General features: G+C 53.8%; 1 protein-coding gene and 1 long non-coding RNA gene across 2 annotated transcripts in view; one reads left to right on the plus strand and one right to left on the minus strand.

Annotated features, from left to right (window-relative positions):
* The window catches only part of NPR2 (natriuretic peptide receptor 2), a 34,671-nt gene extending 8,225 nt beyond the window's left edge, over positions 1-26,446 (minus strand). Inside the window, exons 1-10 of the mRNA XM_028748189.2 lie at positions 25,538-26,446; positions 12,263-12,465; positions 11,002-11,115; positions 5,708-5,843; positions 3,782-3,876; positions 3,457-3,583; positions 3,125-3,209; positions 1,596-1,716; positions 1,329-1,403; positions 1,130-1,207 (exon numbers count right to left, since the gene is read on the minus strand). Coding sequence (XP_028604022.1) covers positions 1,130-1,207; positions 1,329-1,403; positions 1,596-1,716; positions 3,125-3,209; positions 3,457-3,583; positions 3,782-3,876; positions 5,708-5,843; positions 11,002-11,115; positions 12,263-12,465; positions 25,538-26,309 — 1,806 coding nt within the window. The 5' untranslated portion in view covers positions 26,310-26,446. The remainder of the gene's footprint in view (positions 1-1,129; positions 1,208-1,328; positions 1,404-1,595; positions 1,717-3,124; positions 3,210-3,456; positions 3,584-3,781; positions 3,877-5,707; positions 5,844-11,001; positions 11,116-12,262; positions 12,466-25,537) is intronic.
* LOC144329249 (uncharacterized) lies at positions 9,721-22,674 on the plus strand. The gene is made up of 3 exons (XR_013394740.1): positions 9,721-9,855; positions 13,606-13,728; positions 21,593-22,674. It is a non-coding gene; the product is annotated as an uncharacterized LOC144329249 (long non-coding RNA).
* Positions 26,447-27,968: the final 1,522 nt, after the last annotated feature.

Here is a 27,968-nt window from a genome sequence, read left to right on the forward strand (position 1 = left end):
TTGAAAGCACGTCAAAGTGCAAGTAGATCAATAGGTACCGCTCCCGGGAAGGTAAATGGCGTTTCTGTGCGCTGCTCTGGTTTGCCAGAAGCAGCTTAGTCCTGCTGGCCACATGACCCGGAAGCTGTACGCCGGCTCCCTCGGCCAATAAAGCGAGATGAGTGCCACAACCCCAGAGTCGGCCACGACTGGACCTAATGGTTGGGGTCCCTTTACCTTTACCTTTAAGCTGCTGAAGCTAATGGGGTCCTATCTATGTCCAGATGTCCTTTGTCAACAACAAATTGTTGCTGTTTTTTGGACCCAATAGGTATCTAAAACCATTTGCACATAACAAAATATGTATTTTATCAAAGTGCATCCAGGTATTTTCCTTTACATTTTTGGGGGGCCCCCAAGAGAATGGGGCCCTAAGCTATAGCTTGCTTAGCTTCTACGTCCATCTGGCACTACCAACCAAGAGGGCTTTAAACAGGGATTTGACAAATTCCTTCGGGGAGAGAGAGATCAATGGCTCTGAGCCAGGATGGCTGTGGTCGGCCTCTGAATGTTTCTGAATTCCAGTTGCCGGAAACCAAGGGAAGGGGAGGGCTGCTCTTGTGCCCAGGTCCTCCTGGAGGGTTTCCCATTGGAGGCATCTGGTTGGCCACTGGGAGGCTGGACCAGATGGGCCCCCTTTGGCTCTTTGTGGTCTCTTATGGAATCTCCAGACCCAGAGGCAGTCTATCTCGATTGCTCGGTCCGTATGGGGGAGAAGAGGATGCTGAAGCAGGTGGGCCATTGGCCTCACCCAGCACGACTCCCTCGGGAGGTTGTGGGCCTCTCCTTCATTGGAGCTTTTAAAGTGGAGGTTGGGTGACCATCTGTCTTGGATGCTTGAGTTGAGATTCCTGCCCTGGAGGGGGGTGGGATGGATGACCCCTGGGTCCCTTCTAACGCTATGATTCTGTGATTCTGTTCTTATGCTTAAAGACAGCTTGGTCCAAAAGCGGCAGTGGCAGCCCAGGCAACAAACATGTTCCCAGTGTGGTTCTGGGCTCAACACCTGCTGGAGCCAGGCTAGGCCCCCCAAGTCACCCCACCCCAGCTTGGCTTCTCCCCCCATCCCCACCCCATGGCAGGTACCTACATGTTTCAGTTCAAAGAGGACCTGGCGGGTCAGCTCAATCCTCTTCTTGTTTACGTGCTTGATGGCCACGACGTTCCCCTGGCCGAGAAGAAGAGGGGTCAGAGGGAGAAAGGGGGAGGGGTGGCACCCCCACTTCACCGCACCCCACAACTTGAGCCCCCAATAGATAGGAAGGAGGGCCGAAAAGCAAGGCACTCACCTTGAAGAGCCCAGTGTTGGCAAAAATCTGGTATTTGCCATGTGCTGTCATCAGGGAGCCGTAACTGGAGCCACGCTTGGGATGGGGGAGAGGAGACAGAGAGTCACCTGCCTGAATGGCAAAAGCTGGGCAGCTGCCCAGGCCAGAGCGGGAGGGTGGGAGGGGGGAGATGGCTGCTGGAGAGGAAGGAAGAGAAGGGGGGGCTTGGAGGGCCCCATGGCAGGGGGGGGGTCTCTGGGAAGACCATGGGGCTCCAACGGGACCCACCAGGGAGAGAGTGAGGCGGCTCCCAGCCCCCTTGTAGTAGCGCTCTGAGCTCCCGAACTGGAGCTCATCCCAGCGGATCCGCCACAGCATGCTGGCCAGCTCCTTCTCCAGCATCAGTTTCCTGGGGAGGAAGGGGGAGGAGTCAGACCAAGGTGAGCCCCGCCCACTGCAAATCCAGCCTCCCTTTTCCCCTCAAAGGAGCCCCACCCCACCCCAAAAGGCCTCTTTCAGGAAGCCCACCAGGCCGCTGCCGCACACACGTCTTGTCTCTCCTACTCAGAGGTAGACTGCCTTTCAACACGGAGGCTCTGCTAAGGCTAACAACCACTCAAAGGCTTTGTAGCCAAATCACAAAGGCAGGTTTTGCTAAAGCACAGGGTTAGTACACATAGAGTTACTAAACTGCCCTGTGTGTGTGGCCGCTTCCTTTGCCTCCTCTGGTCAGGAATACTGGAACAAAGGAGATAGTCCCTTGCACTTCCTTCTGCCTCTGAGGAGACTCTGTCTTCCCACCAAGCTAAGCAGACGTGTGTCTGGGAGCTCCAGACAAACACACCCTATTTTGACACTACCAACTTTTACTTTACTGTAACTTAGAAGTATTTTTCTGCCTACTACATTGCTGTATTTGCTGCCTGCGTCGAAACGTAAGTAAACCTTTTTGGCTTATCTTACTAGAAACGTGGTTCATTCTCTGCAAAAGGGGGGAAGGTCAGCAGAACACAATGAAAAGGTATCACTAACCAATTCCTAAGATTCAATAAGTTGCCAAACATGGAAGTGCTTCTGCTTTTTGTCTTTCTCCCACATACGTGGGGCGGGTGGTTTAAATTTTAATCTACAGATTTAATCCTCACTCAGTCTCCCACAGTCCTGCTGTCTGCTCTGGAGTCCCAGGTGTGAGGCTGGGTTGGAATGACTCACGGAAGAAACGAAGGTGTGTTCCTGAGGCCTGACTGTGGTTCCACAGTGGCCATTTTGAAAGCACTCTGTACATGCTCCGAATCCCTCTGTGCTCTGCCATCCTTTCACATGTTCCGGGACTGGCAGGGTATTGGAGTGGACCAGTCGGTCAGGCCAGGCATACACTGAGGGCTGGGAAGGAGAGACCGCTTGTCCTTGGAGAAGGTCACGGGGTGGGGTGGGGGGCAACCCTTGCCCAGAGCAGGTCCAGAGCTACTGAGCCAGCTGGCATCAGCCGAGCAATGTTTAGAGTCCTGAGCAGCTGCAAGGGCTCAAGTGCGATTCACAGAATCACTCGGGGGCTCTAATTCTCCTCCCCACTTGTGGCAGCTCCAGAATGTGAGGGGCGGGCAGTGGAAACACTCGGCTGAGCCAAAGCATCTGAGCTAAGCCAGGTGGGCAGAGAACCAAGCCGTGGTACTTGAGCCCCACCTGTCGGGAGGGGGGTCCTTGTCGCCCCTTGACAGCAGACTGCGCTCCTCCTGAGCACCTTGGGTTTCCCTCGTTCCCACCGCCCACCTTCCCAGGTGCCTGGCCCAGGAGACTCTCACCTGGGGCTCACTCACCTGAAGATCAGGAAGCTGGAGACGCCAAACATGAGGAAGGTGAGTCCCGCGCCCAGCGCCACAATGGCCAGCGTGTTGAGGGGACCTGGAAGGACAGTGGCAGAGTGGCACCAGGGGGGAAGATCCTGGCATACCTGGCCAGAATTGCCTCAGGAGGGAGATCCGCTTTGGCCAGCTGGACTCGCTGAAACATAGGGGGGAGGGGCAATGCTGCCTATCTGGGGGGTGGCAAAAGGGGCAGCAAAGGAAGGTGAGAGGTGGCCGCCCCCCACCCTCAGGCTTGGGGTGCAATGAGGTGGAGGGCCAGCCCTCGGGGGACCAGATGCACCCACTTTTGTCACAGGAGGGGTCGTCCATGTCAAAGCAGGGGGGGTTGTCCAGCGGCGGTGCCCCCTTCACCCAGGGGATGGCTCCCAGCCAGTTCATCTGCTTCTCTGCTCCCACATAGTGCCCCACTACCTGTGGGGAGAGGGGGAATAGTTTGGCTCACGAGGGCAGAGGGTCCCTGCCTCGCCCTGGGGCAGCCCAAGGGCAGGCATTCCAAACTGAGGACCAGATCCAGCCCTTCTCCTCCCTGGCGCCTGTTTGGTTCGCCCTCCATCCCCGACCCACTCCGGGGTCACTCTCTCCACACTGCTTGTTTGCTCCCGCTCACACCTGGAATTTGCCACTCTCCACGTCTGCCATGGCCCACAGGTTGAAGTCTGTGTCACGGTCGTTGTTGTCATCCATGCTGACTGTCCCAGTGACCCCTGTGGGCAGGAAAGAGAGAAGGCTATACGTATGGGGGGGGCAGTCAAACACAAGTATGCACAAGTGCTAACTAGTGCAGAAAAGGGTTAAGATCACAGAGCTGCGTTCCTAGACTCAGGTGGGGCACGCCCCCTTTTCACTGGAGAGAGAGGAAGTGAAGCCTTCTCTTCCTGTTCCTCACATTCTCTTCTCGCCATGTAACCTAGTGCTCCAAGCTTAGAGCATGTATATTTTATCTGTATTTTATCTGTATTTTTTAATCTGTATTTTTTATCTGTATTTTTTACCCAAGACTTTTCTACCTGTGTTCTTCTTGTTGCTGCCTGGAATAATCATGAATCAGACCTTGGAATTTGTGGGTAACACACTGGAAAGTGTGTAAAGCCCCACGTTTTGAATCCAGGTATCCAGCTGGTTTCTTAAAATTTCCCCTTCACACATGGGTCACGGTGATCTATTTTCTTACCACAATAAGAGTTACAGATAGGTAGCCGTGTTGGTCTGCCATAGTCAAAACAAAACAAATTCCTTCCAGTAGCACCTTAAAGACCAACTAAGTTAGTTCTTGGTATGAGCTTTCGTGTGCATGCACACTTCTTCAGATACACTGAAACAGAAGTTGCTGAAGGAAGGATCTGACAACTTCTGTTTCAGTGTATCTGAAGAAGTGTGCATGCACACGAAAGCTCATACCAAGAACTAAATTAGTTGGTCTTTAAGGTGCTACTGGAAGGAATTTTTTTTGTTTTCACAATAAGAGTGTAAGGCTCCTTTCCTTTCTTGGAGGTTTCCAAGCAGAGGCTGAATGGCCATCTGACAAGGAGGCTTCCTTTGTGATCCCTGCATTGCATGGGGTTAGACTAAATGACCCTTGGGGTCCCCTTCAGCTCTACCGTTCTACGCTTCCATTCCTGTGGTTTCCAGGAACTGGTGTTCAGAAGCACGGTGGCCTCTGATCATGGAGGCAGAGCAGAGTCGCCTTACTTGACCCCCATTGCTGCTCATGTCACATCGAGGAGGAGGAGGAGGAGGAGGAGGAGGAGGGGGAGGAGGAGGAGGAGGAAGAGATGGCCTCCTGCCTTGTCATCTGTGGGATGTAATCCACTGGGAGCAGTCAAGTACAACATTCCTTGTAATGCTAGAGGAGACATGTAAGGGAATGTTTGGTCCAGCCAGTTGAAACTTCCTCTTCCTCCTGGCTGGAGCATCCTTCCTTTTGCATGTGATAGAAGGGGGGCGTGACCTTACCTGTCCAGGTAACAAAAGGACGAGTCATGCAGCACACCTCCCTGTTTCCTCTTTTTGTCCTGTGAACTGCTGGACTGCTACCTGCAGTCACTAGGTAAATCTCCCTTAGGGGGTAAACCTGTTTGTATGTAACTTTAAGCCTTAAGCTTGTCTTCAGGGATCACACTGTCCTCTGCCTGATCAAGAGTAAACTTTCTTTTTGTTGCTTATGAATAAGACTGGGGTGTCTTTATTCTTTCAGGAGGGATTCAAGGGGTCTTACCAGGAAAATATTAGGACACATTTCAATCTGGACAAGCCAGACTGAATTGCATATTGTCTTAAGGAACTCACATGAGTGTGCAACTAGCTTTTTGCTGTGTAAAGGGGAATGCGCTCTGCTAAGTGAAGGAACTTGCTAGCGCAAGTTAGGAAGGATATTAATAAACAATATATCCTCTCCTGCCACCCTGAACCTTCATGCTCTGGGGATCCATTCCGAGCGTGAGAGCCCGCCCCTGCCTGCCTCGTCCTGGCGCAGGCCACCTGCCAGCTGCCTCCCACAGGCCCCCCCTGCCCCGCCGGCCTCCAGCGCCCAGTTACCCTGGAACTTGCGCCCTTTCATCTTCTCCAGGATGCGGCTGGTGTTGCGCTTGGTGCCGCCCTCTTGCAGCGTCTCGTTCAGGGCCATGGCGTAGAGGAGGAGCCCGTCGTGGAAGCATCCGGCCACAAGGTTCTTCTGCCATGGGGGGACAGAGAGAAAGGAAACAGGGCGTGGGTGGGATTGAAGGCAGGATCTGCAGGCCCACAAGCAGAGGCAGATACCAGGCCCAGCCAGGAGGCAGATGGACACTCTCATCACAGCCGCCACCAGCCTTTGTGGGATGTGCTACATACGTAGCAGTCAAGTACAACATTCTTTGTTTTCCTAGAGTGGACATGCAAGGGGGTGTTTGGTCCAGCCAGTCGGAACTTCCTGTTTCCTCCTGGGCTGGGACATACTTCCTTTTGCATATGACTAGAGGTAGGTGTGACCTTACCTGTGCAGGTAACAAAAGCAAAACCTCCCTCTTTTCCGTCTTCCTTTTGTCGTGTGAACTGCAGTGGCTGCCAGTCTGCAGTCACTGGGATTAACCCCCATATGGGGTAGATCCACATGTATATACTTTGTAACTAAGTCTGCCTTCAGGGATCCAACTGTGAACTGATAATGTGAGTAAACTTCTTTTATACACTTTATATATGGTGGTGTGTTTATTCTTTTAAGAGGGATCTAAGGGAACTCACCAGGAACCTAATAGTGAGAGGCTTATACAAGCCTGCAACCAGCTATCCGCTGTGCATTTAAAAGGGGAATGTGAAACTCTGCTAAGTAAAGGAACTTGCTAGCAGAAGTTAGGAAGGATATTAATAAAGAATATATCCTCTCCCGCCTCCCTGAACATTCCCACAGCCTTGTCAGAGGCCCAGCCCCCAAAGCCCCACCAGCCCCTGGGACTCAGCGGTGGATCTGGAGGAGCCTTGTCCAGCCTCCATCCTTCTCAGGTCCTGGGGGTCAAGTGGGACCAGCACCCAAGGGACACAGCAGCTGTCTCCTTACACCCTCACCATTGGCCAAGTTCAGAAGATGTCGCAGGAATGTCCCATGGAAGGAACTCCCCCTTCAGGCACAGGGACTTCCTCTCAGGCATCCCAGTTCCACTCTCCTTCCACCCCAACCAAAATGTCCATTTTTACAGAGAAGAAGGGCTGCACTTTGGAATCCTTATCTGTGATTCCTGCATCGCAGGCAGTTGGACGTGATGACATTTCGGATCCCTCCCAGCTCTGCCATTCTATGGTTTCAGCAAATGGCCCCTCAGGAAGAAAATTTCTCCTCCTCCAGATTCCCACCACACCCTCTTTGCAGTGTTCAAAATTAGCCAGACACCAGGCACATTTTGCACCCGGCTCTCTGCCACTTGCGACCAAAATTAAGTTCTCAAAATTCTTAACCTTGCTCAAGGTTGTCATCTGAACTAGCCAGATGTTTAACTGATAATCAATCAGTTAGTCCATCATTTGAAAAATAAGACTTTAGAGCTATCTTGCCCCAAAATGACAACCAGATATTCCATTTTGGCAACCATAACCCTCCTTTAAGGAGCCATTTGACACCTAGATTATATATCTGAGTTTCTAACACGGCCTCTTTGTGTAGCTGATGGCATCCCACTTTTCTTCCTCTGACTCCTCTTAGCCTCCCTATTTATTTTTCACCTTGCCTTCCTCCTCCCAGAACCCCATGGCTGCAGCAGTGGGCAGGGGGGTGCCCCCATGCCAGGTGGGTCAGTCCAAGAGAGGGTCACGGGTCAAGCAGCGAGCTCCCTGGCAGAGCGGGGGACCTGAACAGGGTCCCTCTGAGGACCCCTCTTTGGATTCTGACTTGAGTCTCAGGAATTCCCTGGGGAGGCAGGCGGGGGAGGGAGGAGAGGAAGCCTGGAAATAGGAACAGCAGTGCGGGGGGGGGCAGTGGGGCAGCTTCCTGTCAGCAAAGATGGGTGCAGATGGGCCTGGCTTGGGCCGAGCTCTGAGGTCTCCCCTCCAGGCACACACCTTGGGGAGGAGAGCTTCCGTTCCTCCCCAAACACCTTCCGGGGACGGGGAGGGAAGGACTCAGCTCCTCACCCCGAGAACGGTGGGCTTTGTGTCGCTGCGTCTGGCACAGAAGTCCCTCTCCATCTTCCAAGGCAGGCGGGAGAAAGAGGCTCTCCAGACTCTGGTCCTCTCTGCAGCTGATCTTTATCAAGCTTGCAACATCCTGTCCCAGATCAGGACTCTCGTCATCGCCTCCCCCACCAGAAGAACAGGAGAGGAGGATGCTGGATCTGACCAGTGGCCCATCGAGCTCAGCATCCTGTTTTCACAGGGACTGACCAGATGCAGGATTGCAGGATTGGAGGCCGAGAGCTTCCAGCAACGGGGCGTTCGGAAGCATTGCAGCCTCTGATTCTGGAGGCAGGGCAGAGCCATCAGGACCAGCAGCCCAACACTTGGCACCCATTGCCACTCATGGGAAAACAGAGGAGGAGGAGCACACACACCCGCAAGCCCATTCACAACCAGCTGCTCCCCTTTTCTCTTTCCAGTCACATGACGGGAAGGCTCCCAGAGCTAACAGCCAATCACCTATCCTGCAGAAGCTGTGAGATGCATATAAATGCAACAACAACATTCATCCTGGTACATGAGTGGACAGGGAGAGGGAAGGGCTGCCCACCCCAGGACCCCTTTGCAAGGCATAGAATGTGTGGCCAAAGGGGGCATACCTTGGTTCAATTCACCCCCAGTCCCAGGGACTCAGGGACCCCCAGCCAGCCGGTGACTCTCCTCCTGCGCACAGGAAGAAACCACACAAAGATGCTGGGAGGAGCATCTCTGAGGGAGAGCTGAGTTCTGGGCTTCCCAGGAGGGCAGGCAGGCAGAAAGCCCCCACCTCCCCACACTGTGCTGACTTACATAAACACCTCTCATTTTGTCCTGCTTCCAAAACACTTTTAGTTTCTCCTCATTGGGAAGTGACTCACATCTCCGTCCCCAAATTATTTTGGTTGGTTTGGAATTTCCATTGGAAATAAATTCCTTAAGCCATACTGACTCTGGGGAAAACCCTCATGAAGCACTGATAACATAGCAATATTAATAACATGATATTTTTTTTTAATTATCAATTCCTGCATTGCAGGGGGCTGGACTAGATGACCCCCGGCACCCCTTCCAACTATACAATTCTATTAAACTATGAATGCAGGCGTCCCCAGAAACTCACAGGTCACGTTGGCCAGCAAGAACACAGGAAGACATTTGTCCCCTTTTGCGACACGGAGGGCACCTTGAGAGCAGGTTCTGCCGCTGACCACAAGGGCGGACTCTGCTCTTCCTGTAGTTTTGTCACAGGAAGCCTGATCACTGCAGCCGCCCACCTCAACCCCAGAGCCTTCCTTTCTCTGCCTGTCGAGTTGGGGAAGGGGCTCTGAGCCCCGAGTACTTGAGCTCCCCAGACTTTGCTGGATGAGCACTTTGCAGCACACAGGACTTCAGTCGGTGGCTCAGAAGCTATGGGGGGGCTTGCGAGGGCATCCCTGGCGGAGCACAGCAAGGCTGTTGGCAGGCCTACACAGAGCTAGTCTGAGGCCTGGGACAGGAGTCGGGTTAAAATAAAATGACAGAGCAGCTGGTCCAGTTACATATGATGGCTTGGGGGCGCAGCCGACGTAGCTGTAGGGAGGACTGTGTTCCCCCCCTGCCACCCTCTACATGGGCCTGGCTGTTACTGCCATGTGGGACACCAGCTAAGGCCACAGATGGCATCTGGGCTGGGACACATTCTCCTATTTGTGGCATTTCCAGTCAAAATCACAAATACATGATTGCCAGACAGGCACATGAGGGTCTGGCACTCATAGAGCTCCTGAATCAATATAGAAGGGGCTGTTTGAGGTTACTTCCTTAATGTTTTTGCAGAAAACAGGAGATAAGGAGATAATCTTATCTACTTCCTCCCTGCCTGAGCGCGCGCTCTCTCTCTCTCTCTCTCTCTCTCTCTCTCTCTCTCTCTCTTTCTCCTTTCAAGCCAGCAATGTGAGCAGATGTACACGCCTGGGCCCCAGTCAGAACCCAGACTCCATTTTGGAAACTAAGTTTGTATTTTGTAACATAGCAGTATTTTCACCTGCATACGACTTTGATGTATTTGCTGCCTGCATTGAAATGTAAGTAAACCTTATAAGTTTGTCTTACTAAAATGTGTGGTTCATTCTTAGCAACAAGGACAAAAAAAAGGGAAGGTCAGTAGACCACAAATAAACAAGGATAATTGCCTAATTCATAGCTTCCGGTAAGCTGCAACAGCACATAAGTGTTTATACTCTGCTAAAAGGGCTTCACAGCCTGTTTGCTCTCCTATTTCTCCTACACATGTGGGGCAGAAGGTTTAAGTTTTAATTTACAGAGAGAAAGAGAGAGAGTTCAGCACCACTGATTTTCAGAGTCTTTTTAGCCTTTCAGCTAAGAACGAGTGCAAAAATCACTTAGCAATAATACTAATGGAACAATGGAATTATCACTTTAGGATTGATACTGTATAAATCAGGCTTGAATGTGCAAAGGGGGATCCCTTGGTGCAGGCTGGGTCTCAGGCCTGGACCAGTTGAAGATCCCCAGGAGAACACGTCGTTTTAAATGACATCATTCACTTTTCTGTCTGTTTGCATTTTATTGTGCTGTCAAATTGCTTTGAGACATTTCTCTTTTTTTTGCATAAGGCGACTAACGCATTCTAAAAATACAGTAATAATGCTTGGGGGCATTACACTACAGGGTCCCATCTGCTCCCTTTGCCCCCTCGACTGGCTCCCCTCTGTCTCTGAAGGCCCGTTATCAGCATCTTGGCTGGAGAACATTGAGCTCACCCTCCCTGGAGGGACCAGATGCCTCTCAGCTCCTGGGGGGTCCCTCCCAGAAATCCCTTTCACGGCTGCCCTGTGACCCATTCGATGCTAAGTGGCGCCTGCCTGGTCCTTCTGTCACAGACGCTGGAGCCACCCTCTTCTGCCTCTTCTGCCTGCCCGAAAATGCTGCCCAGCGAAAGCCGTAAAGAAGAGCACCCACAAACCCACAGCACCCTCTTTCTCCTCATCTTTGGCACCCCGTTTGGAACATCTCCCCTCAGCCTGGGAAAGGCCCTCACCTCAAAGCCCAGACCAGGGGGAGTGCCTGCCTGCCTGCCCCCTGCTCTGAAGCCAGTCCCTCGGTGCCCCCCTCCAGCAGCCCCCAACCCCAGCCTCTGGCCCCACAGTGTGGGCTTGTCTCTCCTCCAGAGGGGGAGCTGGGGGGACGCGACAGGGACAGGGACTTACCAGCGAGTCATTGAGCTCCACGTTGGACTCCCTCCGGGCACGAAGGATCAGCTGGCTCTGGAAACTTTGGTATTCTGGGTTCTGGGGCTCATGGTAGGTGATCACCAGCACCGTCTGCAAGAGAGGCAAGGGGGTGTGAATGGTGGAAGGGACCCCAGGGGTCATCTAGTCCAACCCCCTGTGATGCAGGAATTGCAGCTAAAGCATCCATGATGGATGGCCACCCAACCTCTGGCACCTGGTCACCCTATACAGAGGCGCCCATGAGGAATCAGCACACAAGGCCGAAACCGGGGGACGGGGGGACGGGGCCCTGCCAGCTCTGGCTCCAGCTCCAGGCCTTCCTCCCCTCTCTCAGCTCCTTAGGAAAACTGTGCCCCCAGCTGCCTTCTCACCCTCAGTGAAGGTGCCCAACTGAACCTGACCAGCCAAAAGTACCTGCAGTCTGGGGTTACTCAAAGGAGGGCCAGGCTGGATCAGTCTTCTTAACTCACCCCAAAAGCTCTGCCCAAAATTGCAGATACTGAAGAAATGAACCTAGGCTGCCAATTCTCGTTCTAGACCAGGATGAAGTAAGCAGCACATAAGCGGCACACAAAACACTACCAAACCATTCTACTTTCTAAATCTTATATTTATAGTCCAAAAGTTGAGAGAACAAGGTACAAAATCTACTACAAAAGCCACAAACAGAAAACTCATTCAAATTGTGTCCAAAAGGAAGATTCAGTCTTTAAAGTTCCTTTAGCCAGGCTCCTGTAGACGTCAACAAAGGTAAGTTTGATCAAACGAAGTGTCGGGGATGTTACGCTCAAGGGCTAGATATCAACGATGCGATGCCGCTGTCAACGAAGATGCAACATCACTGACATTTCATTTGATCAAACTTATCTTCGTTGATATTATTAATATAAGATTTAGAATGTAGAATGGTAGTGTTTTGTGTGCCGCTTATGTGCTGCTTACTTCATACTGGTCCAAAATTGCAGATAGGCAGCAGAAGACAGCTGGCCTTGCTCAGAGCACCAGGAAGAGAGCCCTCTGTGCCTGCTCAGAGGTACTCTTGTCTTTAAGATTAAGTCATATCATCTGATGCGCCCATTGGACTCCCTCCTGAGCAGCCTCTGAAGCCCCAGGACCGGCCTTCATCATGCCCTACATCTTCTTGTAGGGGGTTGGACTAGATGACCCTCAGGGTGTCCCTTCCAACTCTATGATTCTTTGGTCCCCCGCCCCCCCCCCCCCCCGCTGCTGGACTTACTCGGAAGGCCTCCTGGAGGCCTCCTGGGTCCTGGCCCTCCTTGCTCTGCCAGGGCTTGCCCGCTTCCCGGTTGCCCTCGGCTCGCAGGCTCTCTCCAAAGACGTCCACGTAGAAGAAGACGTAGTCTCCCAGGGTCATGCTCTCGTAATGCGCCAGGCGCAGGATCTGGTGCAGCATCTCCAGCGGCCCACAGATGTAGATGACTGAGGGAGGAAGAGCACAGAGGGAGGGAGCTCAGGCAGAGGCAGGGGGAGCCCTGTCCCCAGGAGACGCCCCCCCAAAAAAAACACAAGGCAGGCACAGGCAGGATGGACACCTGGAGACTGTTGGGATATTGCTGGGGAGACGGGGCATCAGCCAGGCCCCCAGCTGGCTCCAGCCACCGGCCGGCAGCCGGACGATCACCGGTCTCCCTTGGAACAGCATCTATTAGCGACACGAGCCTCAGATATGTTTAGAGACCCATGCACGCTCTGTCAGCAGAGTGAATAAATCTTCTCACAGCAGAAGTGGCAGACAGAGAAATGTGTAAGCATATTTACAGCATTTATTCAGCATAATTCAGGAACAAAGGAAAAAACACGTCTGCTTCCCTTCGTCTCCAGCAAAACAGCTAAAAGCAAAAGCAATATACAAACGGAAGTTCCCAGCAGATCTATGCTGGAAGTAAACAGGCATGTGACACACAGCAGCCATGCCTGTACCCTTTTAAGGTGGAACGGAACTAGATCCCTACAGAGACAAGCCCTACAGAGACAAGGCCAAAGAGGGACACAGGTGTCTCAAAGACACACGCAAAAGGAACAAAGGCACACCTCACCAGGTGAAAGGAGGAAAGGATTAAAGCAGGGGTAGGCAAGCTGCGGCCCACGGGGGTCATTTAACCTGCCCATGAGCCCCCCCGAACCGAGCCTCCCGCTCGGAGAGTCCCCACGCACTGTGCTAAACCAGCATGGTGCAAGGACTTACTTCCGTGATGCCGGAAATCGCGTCTATGTGGACGGAAATCACAGGCACGCACAGAATCCGGCCCACGGAGGGATGTCAGCTGGAGTGAACCAGCCCAGGCGAGGATTAAAGGCACCTGCATTTCTGTACAGTGGTGCCTTGGTACTCAAACGCCTTGGTTCCCAAACGCCAAAAACCTAGAAGTGTTGCTGTTTTCGAACATTTTTTGGAAGCTGAACGTCCAATGTGGCTGTCAGCTATTGTTTCCAGGGCACCTGCACCAATCAGAATCTGTGCCTTGGTTTCCGAACATTTTGGAAGTCAAACGGACTTCCAGAATGGATTAAGTTTGACGCTTTTGTTTTTGCTATTTATTTCGCGTTTTTGTTTTTAAGGCTTTTTCGGTTAATTTGTTTCTGTGACTGTGCGGAACCCAGTTCAGCTACTGATTGATGGATTGTGTGACTGCAGAAATGGATAAAAGCCCCCCATCCAAACAATGACTATCATCAGTACAGGTAAGAATTTTTTTAATTTTTATCATGTACAATACTGTCTTATTTATTTTATATTACAGCACATTGATTATTGCTTTCATTTTATGGATCAATGGTCTTGTTAGATAGTAAAATTCATGTTAAATTGCTGTTTTGGGGTTGTTTTTAAAAGTCTGGAATGGATTAATCTGTTTTGCATGACTTTTTATGGGAAAGCACACCTTGGTTTTGGAACGCTTTGGTTTTGGATCGGACTTCCGGAACGGATTAAGTTTGAGAACCAAGGGATCACTGTACTCAGCTACAAACGACCCGTTTTCCCTCTTGTTATAACCTAGGAATGATTTTTCTGCTGCAGCAGATCAGGTCTGTCCAGGCCACCCTCCTCCTCCTCCTCCGAGGAGTCCCTGGCAGGGCACAGACTCTCCCAGCATCTGGTCCTTAAAGGTCGGCTGTCTTTGTCCAGGGAGGCGCCAGGAGTCCTTCCATTTCATTGTTCCTCAAGAGCAAGGGCGCCTGAAGTGCTTCCTGACCGGTTCTTTGCTGCTCCTGGAGGGCTGAGGGGCGGAGGGTTTGCTTCCGCCAGGCTATCCTGCTCTTATTTATTGCTCCCACAGAACCCCCCGTTTGGGGGTACCCAGAGAGGACAGCCTAACCCCAGCTCCCTTCGCGCCACCTGCCCAGAAGCATAGACCACAAGGCCGCCTCCGGCTAAGACCCTCTGACAGGGAGACCCTCTCCATGCCTGCTGCCTTGCCCGGAGTCAGCTCCTCAGACGGCTTGGCTCATAAGGACAGAAGAGGGGGATGCTGGATCAGGCCAATGGCCCATCTAGTCCAGCATCCCGTTCTCACCGTGGCTGCAGGAAGCCAGCAAGAAGGACCCGGGGGCACAAGAGCAGCTCTCTCCTCCTGCACTTTCCAAGAAGAGCCTGCTGGATCAGGCCCAAGGGGGGGCCACCTGCTCGAGCACCCTCTTCCCCACAGGGGTGCCCGTTATGGGGAACCTGAAAATGGGGTCTGAGCACAAGAGCACTCTCTCTCCCACTCCTTGGGAATCCCAGTATGCAGAGTTTTCTCCCTCCAAAAGGGGAAGCAAAGCATGGATAGGAGCCACCGATAGCCTGCCCCCCCCCCGCCCAATTGTCTAAAGGTAAAGGGACCCCTGACCATTAGGTCCAGTCGTGCCCGACTCTGGGGTTGTGGCGCTCATCTCGCTTTACTGGCTGAGGGAGCCGGCGTACAGCTTCCGGGTCATGTGGCCAGCATGACTAAGCCGCTTCTGGCGATCCAGAGCAGCGCACAGAAATGCCCTTTACCTTCCTGCCGGAGTGGTACCTATTGATCTACTTGCACTTTGATGTGCTTTCAAACTTCTAGGTGGGCAGGAGCAGGGACCGAGTGACAGGAGCTCATCCTGTCACAGGGATTCGAACCGCCGACCTTCTGATCGGCAAGTCCTAGGCTCTGTAGTTTAACCTATAGCGCCACCCATGTCCCAAATTGTCTAATTCCCCTTTAAAGCCATCATTAAGTTTTGCAGCAATTGAACCATGTGAAGAAGTGCCAATTCCTTTTGTCTCTCCCAAATCTTCCAGCCTTCAGTTTCATTGGGTGAGTTTGAGAAAGAGAATCTTCACCACCATTCATAATTGTGCACGCCTCGGTCATGTTACCATTTATTGGCCCTTCTTTGTAAATGAAAAAACCCAAATCTTCTAACAGTCCCTCACAGAAGACTTGCTCCAAGCCCTTGATCATATTCTTTCCTTCCTCACATTCTGTCCCATATCATGGCACTTCAGGCAGGGGGCCTGGGGGTCTCCCACCCAGGCACTGAGCTGTCTGTCAGGTTTGGCCTGGCAGCTTTTTGAAGAGCTGGGGGGGAGCCTTTTTAAGGGCACATCACACTGGAAGGAGAGGAGCCCCGTGAGCCTCGGGGCTTGGAGAGAGGGCTGCCACAAATCTCTGGCTGCCAGGCCTCTGTTTGTTTCATCCATTTGTATTCCACCTAATCACAGTCATCTCTAAGCAGCGTACAAGAGACCCAATGCAATAAGACTAAAAATGACTTGAACGTTTCACATCAGAATTCAATTAAAAAGCCAGCTGGAATAAATTTTAAAAAAGGCGTTCAGTAGGCTCTGGAGGTTCCACATCATACCCTCCAACATTTCTCCAATAAAAATAGGGACGTCCTATTCCATAATAATAATAATGATATTTTTAGTATTTATATCCTGCTCCAGCCACTCTGGGCAGCTTCCAACATACCATATATAAAAACGTAACAAAACATTTAAAATATTAAGAATCTTCCCTATCTAGGACTGCCTTCAGAAGTCTTCGAAAGGTTGTATAGTTACTTATCTCCTTGGCTCAGGGGTCACATAACTCCATCCCCTCCAACATTTCTCTGAAGAAAATAGGGACGTCCTAAGGAAAAGCGGGACATTCCGGGGTCAAATCAGAAACCGGGACGGCTGTGGAAATCCGGTCCTGTCCTGGAAACATAGGGACACTTGGAGGGTCTGCCCCAGGGAGGTGGCCTGTCTGACCTCAACGGGGAGGGAGTTAGCTTCACACAGATGAGCCAAGGCAGGCACCTGAGTCCTGGGGGACCAGGGACAGTGACTCCACTGAGGACCTCAGGGACTGAGCAGGATGTGTGTGATCCAATCTGTTCGGCTGATGCTTGAACCTGACCTGGTGGTGTATGGGCAGCCAATGCAAGCTTTGGATCATGATGAGCTGGTGATCATCTGACCCCGTCAACAGTCAAGCCTTTTGCTCCAGCTGGAGCCTTCAGACCAAGCCCAAGGCCAGCCCCACCCAGAGCACACGGAGGCCACCAATGCATGTATCACCATGGCCAAATTTCCCTTGCCCCAGAATGGCCATACTTGGCAGACCAGCCACACCTGGTGAAAGTCACTCTGAGGCTCCCTGAACCTCCAGCAACAAAGACGAGGAGCAACCCCAAACCTGGAAATCTCTGGGAACCCACACCCCAAAGTGCCTCCGTCTTCCCAGGGGTCTAGCTCAGTCCCCCGGCCCCACTGCTGTGCCCAGACCATGGTCCAGGTCGTGCCCATCCTCTCCCGACTCTGGGGTTATGGCGAAGGAGAAGCTCTGGCGCAGCCGAGGCAGAGAGAAGAAACAGCACAAAAACATGTTTGGGTTTGCGGTTGTGGCGAAGGAATTTGCAGGTTCCCGGATTCCAGCACCTTCTGCCTGGCTCCGTAATTGGAAACAGGGGGCCCCACCAGGCAGCTCCAGTTACAGGAAGGAGGGGGCGGCTCCTTGCGTGGCACATGATGGGGGGAGCCCTGGCCCACGGCAGGCTGCCTGCCATAGGAAAGTGGGCTGCAGCTTCTCCAGAGAGGAGAGGAGGGGAGGAAGGCCCTCTCCAAGCCTCTCCAGGAAGCACGGCCCCCTCCTTCCCCACCAAGGCCTGAAGCGCTCGCCCCAACCTGGCCCAGCTGGCAGGGAAAAGATGTTGAGCAACAGCTGGAGAGGCAGCAGATGCCGGGATACCAGGCAGCCCACACAGTCGCCCAGAGGAGCCCCCGAATGCCCCCTGCTCTCACCTTCCCTTTCGCACGAACTTCGAGGAGCAGGCAGGCGGCAGACCAACCCCCAGGGCACACACGGCGCATTGGCACGACTACCACACTGCCTGGAATGCACGCCATGCCTCGCTGATGCAGCACACCAACGCTGTTGCACCAGCAAAGAGTCACAGGCCCCAGGGCACCGTTCAGACTCCAGAGCCTCCCTCGCCTTTGTCTCAAGTGGATCTGGTTAGGGTGGGAGAGCAACTGGAACCCTTGAAGGAGGGCAGGGAATCATTATCACTTCCAAAGGCAAAAACAGATGGGAGGGAAATGAGATCAGGAAATTAGGTTGCACCAGAACCGGCAGCCTGGGATGAGCTCTGGCAGAGTCCAGGCATGCCTTCCAGATTTCCGGGCAGGGAGAGGAATTCGAGTTCAGCTAAAGGACTGGCTGGCATCAAAGTCCGCCTGACTCCCATCACAGAAAAACTGAGAGCTTGATGAAGGGCTGTCCACCATACAGAAGGACAAGCTTCGCTTGGGAAATGGCAGCCCGGCTGCAGCAAAGGCAAGTCCTTCTTTGCCAACCCTTCGGAGTTCAGCAAGCAAGTGGACAGAGGTGAACTGAGAAGACCCTGCAGAGCTGGACTTTCCCAAAAGCTTTTGACAAAGCCCCTCCCACAAGGGTCCCGAGGGACCTTCGCAGTCATGGGATAAGAGGGAGGGTGAAAAATAGAAAGAGAGGGTAGGAACAAATGGCCTGTTTTCACGAGAAGCAGTGCTATTTTTCTAGAAAAAGAGGTGCCAGAACTCACCCTGAACGCCTCCCTTGTTCTCTTAGAATGGCAACGGTGCCCCCTGAGAGGGCCCAGAACTGAGTTCCAGTGAGTTCCAGCTGAAAAAAGCCCTGATGATAATACAGTGGTACCTCAGGTTAAGAACTTAATTCATTCTGGAGGTCCGTTCTTAACCTGAAACTGTTCTTAACCTGAGGTACCACTTTAACTAATGGGGCCTTCTGCTGCCACTGCACCATTTCTGTTCTCATCCTGCATGATTTCTGTTCTCATCCTGAAGCAAAGTTCTTAACCCGAGGTACTATTTCTGGGTTAATGGAGTCTGTGACCTGAAGCATCTGTAACCTGAAGCGTCTGTATCCCGAGGTACCACTGTAGTATATTAAGCAGTGTGGTCTGGGCATAAGGAATACTAGAGGGATGGAAATGACTAGCTTAGAGGTGGCTTTACAAGACAATTTAAGCAAATTTACGATGGAGGAGGAAGAGGAAGAGGAAGAAGAGGAGGAGTAGGCCTGGCAACAACTGAGGTCTTCTGTGGCTGCAACTTCTAGGAACCAAAAACAACCCAAGAGTCTTGTGTGACCTTAAAGGCTAGCCAATTTATTATGGCATAATAAGCTTTTGTGGTCTCGAGTCCACTTCATCAGATGCAGAAACCCTCACTCACCCATTGGGAGGGAGGGTTGTAAGCAGTAAGATGAGAGAGAAATGAAGTGTGCAAAGTCCAGGCAAGGACAATGCAGTTAGAACTAGGTGGCCTGCAAAATAATGAAGGGCCTTCAGCACCATGACAGGTGAGGGACTTGGTGTTGCTGAGTTAACTGGCAGCTGCATTGCGACAGGAGGTCATTGCCTTTGTTCAGACCCAGATATATAATATTGTACTTATTGGTGATTTACGTCAGGCATTTCTTAGACAACAAGACACATCTGACAAAGAGAACTAAGAGGAGCAAGAGAAGGCAGAGAGCCACTTGCCCTCCCCTCCAGCAACCAGCTGAAGGCCCTTCAATGCCTCACCAAGGATCTCCAGCCCTTGACCGCGAATCTTCTCCCCCACGGCAGGCCCTGCTGACAGATAACCCCCTAAGCTAAAACAGCTTCTCAGCAGCAACAGCAACAGGCACATCTGAAGAGAAGCAGACCCAGGGGCAGGCCCTGCATCAGGCACAGGTGCCAGCTCTGCCCGCCATGCCAGATCCGGCAGTGCTATCACAGACTCCAGAACACCAGGGGCTCCTTCACTTCCTCACCTTCCAGCCTGACGTAAAATGCCCTTCTGCAGTTCTGCACCAGACAGAGAGGCCCGTCTCTGTGCAAAAGGAACACTGGTCAGGGAATGAATTGCCTGAGCGCCATAGTCCATGCACTGGCAACCTAAAGGCTGGATTTCTGAAATGCACTCTACGCGGGGCTGCCCTGGGGCAGAATAACATTGCTGTTGTTGTTAAATTTGCATACTGCCCTTCATCTGAAGATCTCAAGGCAGTTCACAAGATAAAAATACAGAATAAAGCCACAAAATACAGAACAAAGACAACAACAAAACAATAACCCCCCCTCCACAAACACATTTAAAAGAGCCTGGTTGAAGAGGGATGCTTTCGCCTGATGCCTATACCTGTACAGTGGTACCTCAGGTTAAGTACTTAATTCATTCTGGAGGTCCATACTTAACCTGAAACTGTTCTTAACCTGAAGCACCACTTTAGCTAATGGGGCCTCCTGCTGCTCTGCTGCGCCTCTGCTGCACGATTTCTGTTCTCATCCTGAAGCAAAGTTCTTAACCTGAAGCACTATTTCTGGGTTAGCGGAGTCTGTAACCTGAAGCATATGTAACCTGAAGCGTATGTAACCTGAGGTACCACTGTATAATGAAGGCGCCTGGTGAGCTCCTCTGGGGAGAGCATCCCACAAATGGGGAGCCACTGTAGAAAAGGCCCCTTCTTGTGTTGCCACCCTCTGGACCTCTCGTGGAAGAGGGACACAAAAAAGGGCCTCAGAGGATGACCTCAGGGTCTGGATCAGTTTATATGGTGAGAGGCGGTCCTTGAGGTGTTGTGGTTCTGAGCCATTTAAGGCTTTCTAGGTCAAAACCAGCGCTTTGAATGGCGCCTGCAGTCAGACCAGGATCAGCGTAATCTGCTCAAACAGTTTTGTCCCAGTGAGCAACCTGGCGGCTGAATTCTGCACTTCAGCTGAAGTTTCCAAACCATCTCCAGAGGCAGCTCAATCTAACCTAGAGGTTACCAGAGCATAGACAACAGGCGTGAGGCTGTCCCTGGCCAGGTAGGGATGCAGCTGGGCTACTAACCAAAGCGGATGGAAGGCAGCTGGACTGCTGATGGGAGAACAGGGTGACTGGGAGCGGCCACTGAGACCACATAACACTGGTCCTGAAAGACCTACATTGGCTCCCAGCACAATTCCGAGCACAATTCAAAGCTCTAAATGGCCTCGGTCCAGTAGACCTGAAGGAGCGTCTCCACCCCCATCGTTCTGCCCGAACACTGAGGTCCCACTCCAAGGGCCTTCTGGCAGTTCCCTCCCTGTAAGAAGGGAGGTTACAGGGAACCAGGCAGAAGGCCTTCTCGGCGGTGGTGCCCTCCCTGTGGAACGCCCTCCCAGCAGATGCCAAGGAAATCAGCAACTACCTGACTTTTAGAAGACATCTGAAGGCAGCCCTGTTTCGGGAAGTTTTTAATGTTTGGTGTTTTATCGCTGTTTTTAATATTCTGTTGGGAGCCGCCCAGAGTGGCTGGGGAAACCCAGCCAGATGGGCGGGGTATTAATAATAAATTATTATTAATATATTATAAACAGCAGCATTGGCTGCCCATACACTATCAGGGCAGGGGCAAAGTCCTAGTTTTACTTTACAAAGTCCTGAACCACTTAGCTCCAGGGCACCCCAGGCACTCCCTGATGCCTCCTACCCCAGCTCTGGCACTGAGATAATCTGCAAGAGCATCATTGGCTCTTCCCTGAGTTGGCAAAGCTCCTTTGACAAGAACAATAAAGTCCGCCTTGGGTGTCATCAGCCCAGTCCTGTGGGATGTTCTGCCATAGAGATTTGGAAGGCACCTCTCATTCTAAGTTTGCTGAAAACTTTTCCGCCAGCCTTATTCAAGCAATTCAGAAAAAACCCTTCTGTACTTGTTAGCTGATGATCTATGATTTTAAGTTGTTATGTGTTTTTTCTTGTATATATGTCATTGTTGTAAACCACTCTGAAATTTATGAAACTACAGTACTGTATACGAGTGTTTTTGATAAGTAAATAAAGCTATAAATGGACACAAAACGAACACCAGAAATTGCAATAGCCAAAAAGCAGTGGGGGAGCATTGTGAGGGCTCCCAAGTCGCTCTGTGACCAACCTTGAGGTGACCACATTTGAAGGGGGATTGTGACACGATGCTGCTGAATAACATGAAATTCATTATGCGTGTAGAAAACTGGAATATAAAAACAATAATAGAAGTATACTCATTATTTTCCATCATTAATTTCTCTCATTGCCTGTTAGCACTGTGTGAAGGACTTCCTTTTATCCATCCTGAATCTTCCAACATTCAGCTTCACTGAATGCCCACAAGTTACACTGGTACCTTGGTTCCCAAATGCCGAAAACCCGGAAGTAAGTGTTTCAGTTTTCAAACGTTTTTTGGAACCCAGACATTCAATGCGGCTGTCGGCTATTGATTCCAGGGCACCTGCACCAATCAGAAGCTGCACCTTGGTTTTTGAACATTTCAGAATTCAAACATACTTCCAGAATGGATTAAGTTTGGAGCTTTTGTTTTTGCTATTTATTTTGTGTTTTTGTTTTTGAGGCTGTTTTGGTTAATTTGTTTTTGTGACTGTGTGGAACCCAGTTCAGCTACTGATTGGATTATGAGACTGCAGAAATGGATCGAAGCCCCCTATCCATTCAATGATTATCATCAGTGCAGGTAAGGGAAAAAAATATTAATTTTTATCATCTACAATACTGTTTTATTTATTTTATAGTACAGTACATTAATTACTGCTTTCATTTTATGGATCAATGGTCTTGTTAGATAGTAAAATCCATGTTTTAGGGGTTGTTTTTAAAAGCCTGGAATGGATTAATTCATTTTGCATTACTTTCTATGGGAAAACGCGCCTTGGTTTTGGAACGCTTTGGTTTTGGAACAGACTTCCGGAACAGATTAAGTTTGAGAAGCAAGGGACCACTGTATAGTATGGTGAGAGGCAGCCATGCTCCCTTGATACCTGCTATCATTTTATAAACTTCTACCCCCGGGGATAGGGTGGTATATAAATTCAATAATTCAATAAAAATAAAAATAACTTCTCTTTTCTCCAAGCTAGAAATTCCCAAACACTGCAACCTTTCTGCAAAGGAGGGTTGCTGCATTCTCTGGATTGTTCTGGTTGACCCAAATGACCCACCTGTATCTGGGTGCAAGAGGGGAGAAGCCTTAGCAGGAGCTGCAGAGACAACCAACGGCTTGCAGAAGGACAAAGACAGTATTCTGAGCCTGCACAGAATGCTCAGAGACGGTTGGGGTTGGGGAGATGGAATGAAGTGCCCTGGGAAATGGCACGAGGGACTGGCTGGCACACTCCATTGCAGGTCCCACTTGTTTCTCATTCATATATATATATATATATATATATATATATATATATATATATTTGTGTGTGTGTGTGTGTGTGTCCCCGCTAATAATGGATCTCCCATGAAACATGTAATTTAGCCCTCAGCTTTAAGCCATAAAAATCACAGTGTGGGCGGAAGGAATATTTGCCACAAGGGATTGAGGGGATGACGGATGACAGCTCTCCGCTCTCCCGCCTGCTCTGACCAACCTGCCAACCTCAGCTCAGGCTGCAACAGGCTCCTCTGGGGCAGCCCTTCCTTCCAGGGGTCTCTCGCTGCCCCTGCCTGCAGCTCACAGCTCTGCCTTCCCCCTTAGGGCCTACAACCTGGGGTCTCTGGATGAGTCAGCAGCAGATGTGTCCATCCTGCTGCTGCTGCTGCTCTCCAGGAAGGAGAGGGGAGGTTGATGCAGTGCAAACACACTGGGAGAGGAAATATGGTGTGCCTGTCAGGGTGCTTGCACTGCGCTGACCTCTGACCACCTCCCCACCCCTCTCCTTCTGGGGCTGGAAAGGGAGCAGGCAGCCTGTCAGTTTGCGAGCAAAACTGAATTACTGTGTCACGAAATGATGCAGGTCTAAAAAGTGTGTCAACAACATGGAAAGTTTGGAAAGTTCTGTTTTAGGCTCTAGGTTGGGGTCACATCAGACATGACATTAAATGTGTATTTGCATGTAATGTGCTCTTTAATGTAAATAGCAGCCTCTTTGAATGGGGGAGGGCAGTAATTATCAGGATCAATGGAGGCAAGAGGAGTGAGGTTAACCCTTTCCTCCCCAGCTGCAATCCTGATGGAAACAAGCTCCTCCAAAGTGCTCAGGACCTCGCTGAGCTCAGACCCTGTTTGTCTCCTGCCTAATCTTGGAATTTCAAACTCTGATGCTGAAGACCAAAGATTAGGTGAACATTTGCTGCGCAACAGCTGTGGAGCCCCCAAGAAGACTGAGGGAGAGCACTCCCCTCCAAAATTCTCTGAGGAATGTTGAAGGCGTTTTTAATTTAATCCACAATCCTATGCATGTCTATTCAAACACAAGCCCTCTGTAGCTCAGTGAGGCTGACTCCCAGGTGAGTGCTGCAGATTTTACAAAAGCCTGCCATAAGAAAGATGCTTGAGGGCCAAAGCATGAAGTGGGAGGGAGAAGGGGGCTGGGGGAGGGGTTGCTCAGAGAAGGCCCAGGGCTGGGGGGGGGGGGGAGTGAAGGTTCAGGCAGACCAGAAGATCCCAGCAGTGGGTGCTGCCAGGCAGAGCCTCACTCAGACCAGAGCAAGAGGCAGCCAGCTGGTTCTCCGCAGGCCAGACCCCCATCCCTAAGAGCAGAGGACAGGACCCTCCTCTGCCTCCCCCCACAACACAGCCCTCCGGCCATCTCACGGGAGCCTGGCCTGTGGTTGCAGGGAGGGCTGGGGAAGAACCTCCCGCCCCATTCTCAAGCCACACTCGGCTCCCTCTCGGTCAGGCAGGAGTTCAGCGGCAGTTCGGGGTTGTTTCTTGGTGCAGGGAGAGAGAACCGGGGCCGCAGTCTCCTCTGGGCTCCCAGCAACTGTCAGCCAGGAGACATCAAACATCTCGGCCGGCCTTCCAGGGGTGTGACATTCCTGAAATTCTCACATTTAAATCTAACCCAGCTCCCGTCGTAAAAGACGCAGCAATAAACTTTTTCCCCCTTTTGGAAATGGGAGAGGCGGCGGCTTCCCGACAGGCAGGCTGGCTCTGCCCCGCTCTTCCCTACAAAGGCCGGCCTGAGATGGGTCCCAGCGCGGCCCCAAGGCGGCGGCACTGGACGGCACCTCCAGCTGGGCAGCCGGCCTGAGCGGAGGGCTGGCGGGGGGCGACAGCCTCCTCGCGGACGAAGGCGGCGGAGGCAGCAGCAGCTGTTCTTTTCGCTCAGGGCGCCCCCGGCCCCCGCCCGGCCCCCGCCCGCCTCGGCCTGCGCCAGAAACGCCCCCGGAAAGCTCCGCGGAGGCAGCTGGCCAGGTGCGGCGGCGGCGGCTGGAGAGGCGAGGCGAGCGCGCGGCGCATCCGGCAGCACGACGGCGCTCCTGCGCCCGCTTCCCTCGGCGCCCGGTCCCCCTGCCCCAGGGGGCGTCCGGCAGAGGCGCTCGGGCCAGGCCCCTTCCCCCGGCCTGGCCGTGGGGGCTGATCCCGCCCCACGCCTTCCTGCCTCCCTCCCTGGCTGTCCCAGGCGGGCTCCGTGCCCGTCCCCATGACACAGCAGCCGCCGAAGAGGCTCCATTAGCAGCCGCAGCTGCAGCTCGGATCGATAAGTGCCTCCTGGCGCATCCATTAAGGAGGAGTGTCAGGCTGCCCTTGGCCAGCGCCCCCCCCCCCCGCCTACGCCCGGAAAGTGGAGGGCTCGATCCGGCTTCGGGATCTGCGAGCGCCCCCCCTGCCCCAAACTGCCAAGCGGTCCTCGTAGATGCTGAGATAGTTCCAACCGGGTTCCCATGGATGGATGGATGGATGGATGGCCCTGGGATGGGGCGGGGGGGGGGGGCATGTATTTCTCCGTGGCCACACAAGGGCAGTTCCTCCGCCTTGGCTCCCCCCCCCCCAGTCCCGGAGTGCCCCCTCCGTCCCCTCTGGGAGTCGCAGAGCCCAACTCCCAGAGATCTCGATCTCCGGCCCAGAGGAGCCCCGACGGCAGCGGAGGAGGTGCCGTCTCGCCGGGAAATGCCCGCAGACTGAGCGGGGTTGGGGGGGGGGCGCTGCATGCAGACGGAGGTGGGAGGGTGGGATGGACTGCAGGCACCCGGGACACGCGCCCCCCTTCCCGTCCAGGACCAGCAGCAGGCGGCCCCCAAGCGCTGCGACCCGCTCACCTCGCCCGTTGGCCCGGATGAACTGCACGGCGGTGTCCGGGCCTCCGCCATCGTCTGCGGCGCCGCCTGCGTTGCTGCTGCTGCTGCTGCTGCCGTTGTCTCGGGGCGCGTAGATGTGGTAGCCGACGGTGAGGCCGGCGTGGCGGAGCTCCTGGTAGACGCCCTCGATGGTGAAGTAGAAGGGCCGGTCGTCGGTCTTTCGGTCGACGTAGAGGAGCGCGGCGCGGGAGCTCCAGTTGAAGCGCTCGTGCAGGAGGGCCGCGAAGGCGCCCAGCTTGGGCGCGGACGGGCCGGTGCGCACCAGCGTGGTGTAATGCTCCTTCTTGTGGCTGAAGTCCGAGGCGACGGCGCCGGCCGTGATGAGCGGCAGGCCCCAGTGCGAGGCGAAGCGCCCCACCGAGGCAGCCGGGTAGACGCAGCCGGGCCCCAGCAGCACGTCCGGGTCGTGGTAGAGCTTCAGGTCCACGGCCTGGAGCGGCGCCACCGACTCCGAGCAGGCGCCGTTCAGCTCCGACGTGGCGTTGACGGTGCGCATCGACAGCCCGGCGGCCCGCAGCGCCGGCTCCAGCGCCTCGAGGGCCAGGCGCACGGCGGGGCCCACCCGCGGCAAGGCCCACGGGTAGCTGGGGTTGTGCTCGGGCAGCACCAAGGCCACCGTCACCACCGTCGCGGCCGCGCTCCCGTTGGCGCCCTCGCCCAGGCCCGACGAGGCGGCCGACAGCGACAGGGCCACGGCGGCGACCACCAGCAGCGACGTCGTTGGCGAGGCCATGGCGGGGCGCGCGAGGAGGGAGTCTGCTCCGCTCGGCTGCTGCGTGGCTGCCCGGGGGCCGCTGGCCACCACCTCCTTCGCTTTGCTGCTGCCGCCGCGGCGCCGCCGGATCCCTTCTGTGGGCCGCCGGGCTGCCCTGCGCTCCCCAGGAGAGGCCGCCCCCTCCGCGGCCAGCCCCAGCCGCCCACCCTGCGCCTCCCTCCGGACGCCGTGCCAGAGCCGCCTGCAGACGTGGGGGGGCAGCGCCCCCTGGTGCCTCCGTCCGCGTCCTCCGACGCCGCCAGCCCAGGCGCCCCACCAGGCCAGCGGCCGCGCTCCAGAGGCGGCGGCCCGGGGCGCGGCTCCATCCCGCCCGCCGGGGCAGGACCCGGCCCGCTGCTACTGAACGCGGCCGCTGGGCGGAGGTCGGCCCGCCCGCCGGCTCCGCGGCAGCTGCCCGGACGCCTCCATCTCGCCCTCGAGCGTCCTGCTCGCTTCGCAGCCCGGCGCTCCTTGGGCGAGGGAAGCGCGGGCGGGCCAGGGAGCGGCGGCAGCGGCGGCCCTGTCTATCCCGAGCGCGCACGCCGTCCTCGGCGCCTCGGAGCGGGGCTGGCTCTTCCTCCTCGGTGCCTCTCTGGAGGGTTCATAGCGGCGCAGGAGAGGCCGGCTCTCTTTCTGTCCTAGCCGCGGATCCAGCAGCCTCTTGGTTCGCTCTGCTCCTTCCAGATGGAAGGAACCGGGCGGGAGCGCCGTCCAAGCCGCTTGGAAGCTGTGCGCGGAGTCGGCTGAAGAAGCCGGAGACGCGCCTCTCCTCCGGGCAGCTGCCGGTGGAAAGGGGCCAAAGGCGAGGCTCCCCATTGGCTCTCGCTTGCCCTCTCCGGAAAGAAGTCTGGAGGGCGACTCAGATGCCTCGCTAGGGCGCGTCTGTCAAGGAGAGCACCGGAGACCCGGCAAAGTGGGCGGAAAGGGCAGCCCCGAAGCCTTTGGGGTCTTTTTACTCGCAGATATGGGTTGGAAGGGGTCCCCGGGGTCATCTAGTCCAACCCCGCAGTGCAGGAACCTCGGCTAAAGCATCCATGACAGATGATCATCCAACATGTGCTTAAAAACCTCCCAAGGAAGCAGTTACAGATAGGTAGCGAAAGCTCATACCAAGAACTAACTTAGTTGGTCTTTAAGGTGCTACTGGAAGGATTTTTTTGTTCTCCCAAGGAAGGAGACCGTTCCACTGCTGAGCAGCTCTTGCCACCAGAAAGTTCTTCCTGATATTGAGTCGGAATCGCCTTTCTTGAAACTTGAAACCAGCGGTTCGAGTCCTACTCCCCTTCATTAGTGGAAGGGGGTCAAGATAGCGCCCCCCCCCGCGCGCAGCATTAGGGGCGGCCCCAGTGACCCTGAGGAGCAGCGCGAGAAGCACGACCCGATGTGAGGAGTCGTGTGCATGTAGGACTCGAGTTTGGTGCCTTGGCTGTGCCTCAGATGCGCTCGGATCTTCCCATACTGATGATGGAGGAGGCGCTGCTCTGAGCCCCTGGGTAGCGCTGAGCCTGGCCTGTGGTGGCGCCCCGTGCTTGACAACCCCTGGTGTCCCCGCCAGCCTGCTCCTCCTAGCCATTCTGGGGGTGGGGTGGGGGCTATATATTCTGAACAGACAGAAGGAAATAACTTCTTCAAATGACC

Source organism: Podarcis muralis, chromosome 11 (genome assembly GCF_964188315.1).
Source record: "Podarcis muralis chromosome 11, rPodMur119.hap1.1, whole genome shotgun sequence".
Lineage (NCBI taxonomy): Eukaryota > Metazoa > Chordata > Lepidosauria > Squamata > Lacertidae > Podarcis > Podarcis muralis.